Source organism: Drosophila grimshawi, unplaced genomic scaffold (assembly GCF_018153295.1).
Source record: "Drosophila grimshawi isolate 15287-2541.00 unplaced genomic scaffold, ASM1815329v1 contig_1377, whole genome shotgun sequence".
Classification (NCBI taxonomy): Eukaryota; Metazoa; Arthropoda; class Insecta; order Diptera; family Drosophilidae; genus Drosophila; species Drosophila grimshawi.
Window position 1 is genome coordinate 18848620 of NW_025062900.1, and position 6345 is coordinate 18854964.

At 35.4% G+C, this 6345-nt stretch overlaps 1 protein-coding gene across 1 annotated transcript; it reads right to left on the reverse strand.

The window, feature by feature from the left end:
• Window positions 1-3297: 3297 nt before the first annotated feature.
• LOC6566621 (partner of bursicon) lies at window positions 3298-3783 on the reverse strand. Its single transcript, XM_001992828.1, has 2 exons — window positions 3529-3783; window positions 3298-3468 (listed from the first exon to the last, which is right to left on the reverse strand). The coding sequence occupies exons 1-2, from the start codon at window positions 3781-3783 to the stop codon at window positions 3298-3300; spliced, it is 426 nt and encodes a 141-aa protein (XP_001992864.1).
• Between the last annotated feature and the right edge of the window lie 2562 nt (window positions 3784-6345).

The window sequence follows — 6345 nt, forward strand, 5'->3', positions numbered from 1 at the left end:
TTTTTTGCTTTTTTTTTTTCAAAATTGTTATTAATTAACAGTCATTTATTATTAGCCGAGAGTCGGAAGAAATCGCATTATGCGAATTATTCATATACACTGCGGCTGCTTTGTTGATCCGTTTAATTTATATCTGATTAATATGCAACAATTTTTTCTTAAATCGAAATATACATTGCCAAGCTGAGATAATGGAGTTCAGAAATTTGTTAGAAAATTGATGAGCGTATTTAGTGTTCAATGCGTGACAGATTGCATATATATTATATTTTAGCACAATACAAAACAAACAATCAAATTAGGTTCTCGACAGTGTGTAATATGTGCGTATAACACGATTCTTATTAATTAAGTATTCTTAAAGAATACCGGGCTCATTAATAATGTCGGTTTCCTTAAATGCATAAATATATAATGAATACCCGCAGGCATTTTTGCAATTTTGATTCTTATGTCAGATAAGGAAAATTGTTAAAGGAAGAACATCATCAAAGCCTGTAGAGATACCAATATAACTATAACTATAGTCTTTGGTAGCATAATGCACTCTAGATCTAAGAGATATGAATAATTATGCGAACATTATTTTACACGCATCTGCGTATATATCATGTTTGTATTGGAATGATGATTATCTTTATAGTTAATCTGTAATTGCCTGTGGCTAACATTGTAACTAAAATGTCTCATTCGTGTTATAGTTGTTTGCCTTCTGTGCAAGCAATTTATACTTATAAATGAACTCATTAGGTTGCTGTTTAAAATGTAGGAATTCTGATCTCCCTTCGAGTTGAGACCTGTAGTTGTAGTTACCCACCCGGAAACTGGGCTCGCACCCATAATAATCGAGCATAAACTGCACTTAACCGAAAGGAAAACAACTGGCAGATTGTTATAATATACATTGTTGAAGTTATTGTTGACAAGACATGTCGCTTAATCGCATACTTTAATATGTTGCACCGTCATCCACTCAGAAAAAATATTCTTTATAAATTGTTAATTTGTGGGTCGAACTAAGGCTTGGCAAATAATTGAGATGCTAAATTGAAATTATAAATTGTTTAAGCAAGCGAAGAATTTATGCTTATTTTTTAAACATTCGTAAATTTTAAACTGCTTTGCTTTATAAGATTTCTACAATTTAAGAACGAAACTATCTGCAAATTTTATAAACTGACAGCAATTTAATTGTTGAGAAATATGTTACTAAAAATAAAAGGTTTTTTTAAATAATTAAAGTAAGAATACATTAACAACAGCTACATATAGTGAGTGGAGATTTGAAGAACTTAAAGGTATAAATTGACTATAATAATGTTAGAATGTGAAATTGACCAGTAGAATTAAAACTGACTACTGTCAATATTGGCCAATAAATCTCGATTAGTATCGAGCAGATTTGCTTTGCAGCTAAAACATTTAAGAGAGTTAATTTAAATTTGATCTTAATGTATGTGTTTAGTAAATATTTCTTAGTAACTAAATTGCAATTATTTCGTTAAGTGTAGATCAGATATTGCCTTTCAGTTGGCTTCGTTGGCCAGTTGATTAAAAAGTAAGTGCATGCAAGTCGTATACATCGGTTAATTGTAAATTGGAGCGCGTTTTGCAGCGCTTGCTGCAGTTGCGGGCTAAATTATAATTTCATGTTCACAAGCACATTTGCACGCACTGTAATTTACTTAAGCATTCTGCCGCTATCCATATAATCACCAGCTGCCTGCCTCACTGCCTGCCTGCCTCACTGCCTGCCAGCCTGCATGCCTGCCTGTCTGCCTGACTGTCCGTCTGTCTGTCTGTCTGGCTGTGTGTGCGAAACTCATAATTTAGGCGACACGCCCATTAACAGCAGCCCAAGACAGTGCAACATCAGCAGCAACAGCAGCAGCAGCAGCCTGCCTCATCAGCTATCAGCTTTTGTTGGGTGGCATCGTGTCAGTTGCTCCATCAACAACGTGCAACGTGCCGACACAATATAAATTATATAAAACATGCATTAGCGCAGCACCAGCTTCTCCTTGGCATCCCATTCTCAGGAGGGGGCAGGGGCAGAGTGAGGGGCGCATGCTCCGTTCGCCAAGTCCTCGATCGAGTCACGCACCTTTCGTCGTGTGGCTCCAAAGGGGAGCTCTTTTCTTATAGAGTGAGCAAATAGGAGTGTTTTCTTTTAGCCCGCAGCTTGTAGGTTGTAGCACATTCTTCCAACTAATTAAACTGGCTTGTAAAATTGATCAAGCCACCTCAACGGTTAAAATACTCTCAGACCTAAATATGCCCAGTAAAAGAGAATATTTAAAAGCATAAAATAAAGATAAAAAATATTTACTAACACTTTTTTCTTTTATTTAGTCTGTAGTGCTTAGTGATATTTACTGTCAATTTGTTTTAAAGAATGATATCGATCCACCTATCATAACTTAAGAAATTCTCCAGAAAAGTGGAATACATTTCTAAATTTACGAAATAAATTGTAAAAGTCTTCAATAAATTTAAATATTATTCATGGGAAATTGAATAGGTCTTAGAAGTTGCTCCACAATTATAAAAATATCAGTTCTGCTTTCAGTTACAAAACTTGCTTTTAAAAAGTAAATTTCTTACTTTTCCTTTTTGAAAATTCAACTACGTTTAATTGGTCTAATTGCCCTTTAAATGCTAATTGGCATTTTTATGTAGAATGGAATACGCACATTGGGCTAATTAGAATGCATTTAATCTACAACTGTCCTCCAACTAGATATGACAAATATAGTTGTATATAGTTGTTTAAGTATTTTTGTGCTTCTTTAAACAAATACTAGTTGCGAACAGGTTATATATGATGAATATATTTTGGCTTGTAAGGCATGTATTACAAACCCAAATATTTTTCTTTATTTAAATATTACTAACCCAAATAATTTCCTTTTATACTCCATCTACAACAATATGATTCAATTGCCAACTCGAAAGCAGAATATATATTCGAATGGCGTACGTTGAGAGCCTGCAGCGAAATGACACAAATATTGTGTAAGTGATGTGAACAGGGCAAATCAACAGCAAATCGCATTCACAATTGACTTGCAAGCTGCGAACTGAACTGTGCCCGGCAGCCAAATCAACTGGATTTCAATCAGCACATCAAACGCACAGCTGCTAGACCGGATCCCCCGGGACCCAAGAATGTTAGATGGCAGGAAGAACCACATCAACAACAAACAAGAAAAACAACCAAAAATAAAAAAAAAACAACGACAAAAACCATTGCATATTTTGGGGGAAATTTATTTGTGAGCTAAGCTGAAATTGGGTTTAGCGCGTAAAATCGCCGCATTTGAAGCATTTGCATTCAGTGGGTTCCCTCAGGCGAATATCCATGGTGGCCATCTCCGGTGAGTTGAGGCGGGTGCCATCCGGATCATAGCAGTGGGTCAGCGTGATGACCTTTTCCTTGAGGAAACTTTCGCGGCAGCAGTAACACTCCTAGCCAAAGTATTGGTTAATAAACTGACTGACTGGCTTAATCCCAAATTGCATACTCACTTTCAGAAACCCCGTGGGTGTTATCACCGAGGGTTGCACCTGACTGTTGCAGAGTCCCTCGCATTTGTTGACTATAACATCCGCATTGCAGGTGCGCTGCATGCGACCCAGCTCATCGAACTCCTCCTTGATCAGATGAATCTCGGACTTGAGGGTCTCGCAGTTCTCGTCGCCGGTGCCCTGGCTATAGCGTAGGGCCTTCAGGCATTGGGGCAGTACCACGGCCACGACCAATAGCAGTTCCTGTAGCTGCATGTTGGGGTTCCAGTTCTTCACTGTTGATCCTTGCCTATGCGGCTCAGGCTTTTATAGAACGCCCAACGAGCCTGGGGTCAGCGATGCAATTCCATTTGATGGGCTCACTGATGAAATATATGTGACTTTCTGATGGAATGTTTGTGTTACACCCAGCAGTGGGTCCCAGCAGAAAAGTCGGTTAAGTTGCGGTAGGACGTGGCAAATATAATGATGTGTTGATGTTGATGCTGATGCTGATGTTGATGTTGATGCTGATGCTGTTGTTGTGCTCTTAATTGGTGCTTAAATCAAATGACTGTGCTACAAGTGGCAAATGGGCCACAAATACACAAAAAATTGCTTCAATTCCACAGAGCGAATAAAGTTCAATGGACTCTAGTAAATCCAACTCTAATAATTCAATGGTAAAAGCACAAAATAAATACTAAAGGGAATGAGTTATGAGTATTGTAAATACTTATTTTTAGACTAAAATTGTGTTTATCTAATATTTTGTGTGTTCTTTCATATCTAAATATGTCATATAATAAGAAACATTAAATAAATGAATTGAATTTCAGAATAATTTGTAACACAATATGAATAATGAATTTTTACCATAATTGAATTAAATTCCAAAGAATGATAATTCGTTGTTCAGTTATTAAACTGCAATTTTGTAGAATTGATATATTTTATATAAATATATATATATATATTGATATTTATATTATATTAATAAAAAATAAAGACTGTTTAAAATAGTTGATTCTCATAATATTTATATCAATGAAATATTTAATATATAATTTTCTTATTAATTTATTTGTATACTATTTCTGCCAAACAATCAAATGATATAAATACTTTTTAATTCTTTTAATATCTTTAACAAATAATAATGAATACAATACAAATGATATACATTTTAATTCTTTTAATATCTTTAACAAATAATAATGAATGAGGCTTTGTAGATTAATTGTTTGTCACAGCATTTCTATTAATAAATTAAATTAAATATGAAAAATAAACAATTTTTATATATTTTTTATTTTTATTTATGTTCATTTTTATTTACCTATTTTATACGTTTCCCGTAAAAAATATAAACAGCAAAATAGCTGACGAAATCCAGTAGCAGCCACACAATGGCAGATACTTTTGTGCCACTTCCGATGGGCAAATAAATCATGTTGTTCGTTAAGAGGCCACAGTGAGCTGATATGTGCTTCGGCTTTAATCAGTATTCGATATTTGTTATATATGGCTCAGACAGATTTCTGCCGTTAACACACACACACATATGCAAAGCATCCATATGCGCCCAGGAGGCATGCAACACAACGCCCCCCAAATCGCTTTGCTCTCTGCGAACGTAAACAAAAAGTCTCTGGATGGAAGTCGTTGTCTGAACGCCAGTTACCGTCCCGCCTTGCTCCCCCTTCCTCTGCCCCCTCCCCCTTCTCTCCCCGCTCCTTGTCTGACCTGACTCGACTCGACTCGACCCGGCCAGGCAAATGGAATATGGCTGCGCTTTAGAATCATCGACGCAAACGCAAACGCTAACGCAAAAGTCTCAATGGCGCAGTAAATTATGTTTTATTATGCAATAAAGTCAACCATAAAAATGCTGCAATAAATTAAATTAACTACTAAAAATGCTGATTTTATTTTTACCCCCTGTGCAAAAATTGCCCTGCTCGGCTCGTCCTGAGCCAGAACAACAAAAAAAAGAACAACAACTTTTTGCTTTCGTTTGAGACTCGGCTCGTTTCTGTTTTATTTGCGTTTCGACTGAATTAAATCTATTTGCAGCATTTGGCATTTGTGCAAAAACATTTTGTTATTCTTTTAGTATTATTATGGTTTATTGCCATCTGACAGTTTTTCCAGCTGTTGTTCATCGGCTGACTAACCGAGAGAAAAGACAGTTTGAACAAATTTGTTGTACTTGAATGGGACTTCAGGTAGTTTTTGTGCTTGGCTTGCAAAAAGAAAAGTTGTCAATATTTCCAATTGCAAAAAAAAGAAAATATTCAAATAATAACTATGATAAAAAAGTGTAAGAAATGTTTCTATTATCATATTTCTGTTTTGCTCAAAATTATGGCCTCTTTCGAAGCTAGCATATATTTAAGAGACAGTTCATAAACCAAATCGCACAATATCTAAACATCAAAGGATAATAAGATATGCAGCACAAAGTATGTTATACAATAAATGGCTTCCAGGCTTTTCAGACTTGCAGTGAACTGATAAAAAATAAAAATAAACTACAACAACAAACATGCCAAAAACAAAATGTGGAGGAAAAAAAAACAAAAGCGCAATGTTTTAAATAAATAAATAAATATGACACATAAATACAAAGCGCCTGGCAGAAAACAATGGCTTTGTGGACTGTATTTCAAAATGTGTTTGCGAAACAGGCTAACAATAATAAAAGAAAAAATACAAAAACAAAAACAACAACAACAACAACAATAAAAAAAATTGCAAAACCACCGCTACAAAGCCAGCCGACCAAGCGACAGGCCCGACAGTTAATTCCGCGAAAGAGGAAATTACAATTCATGC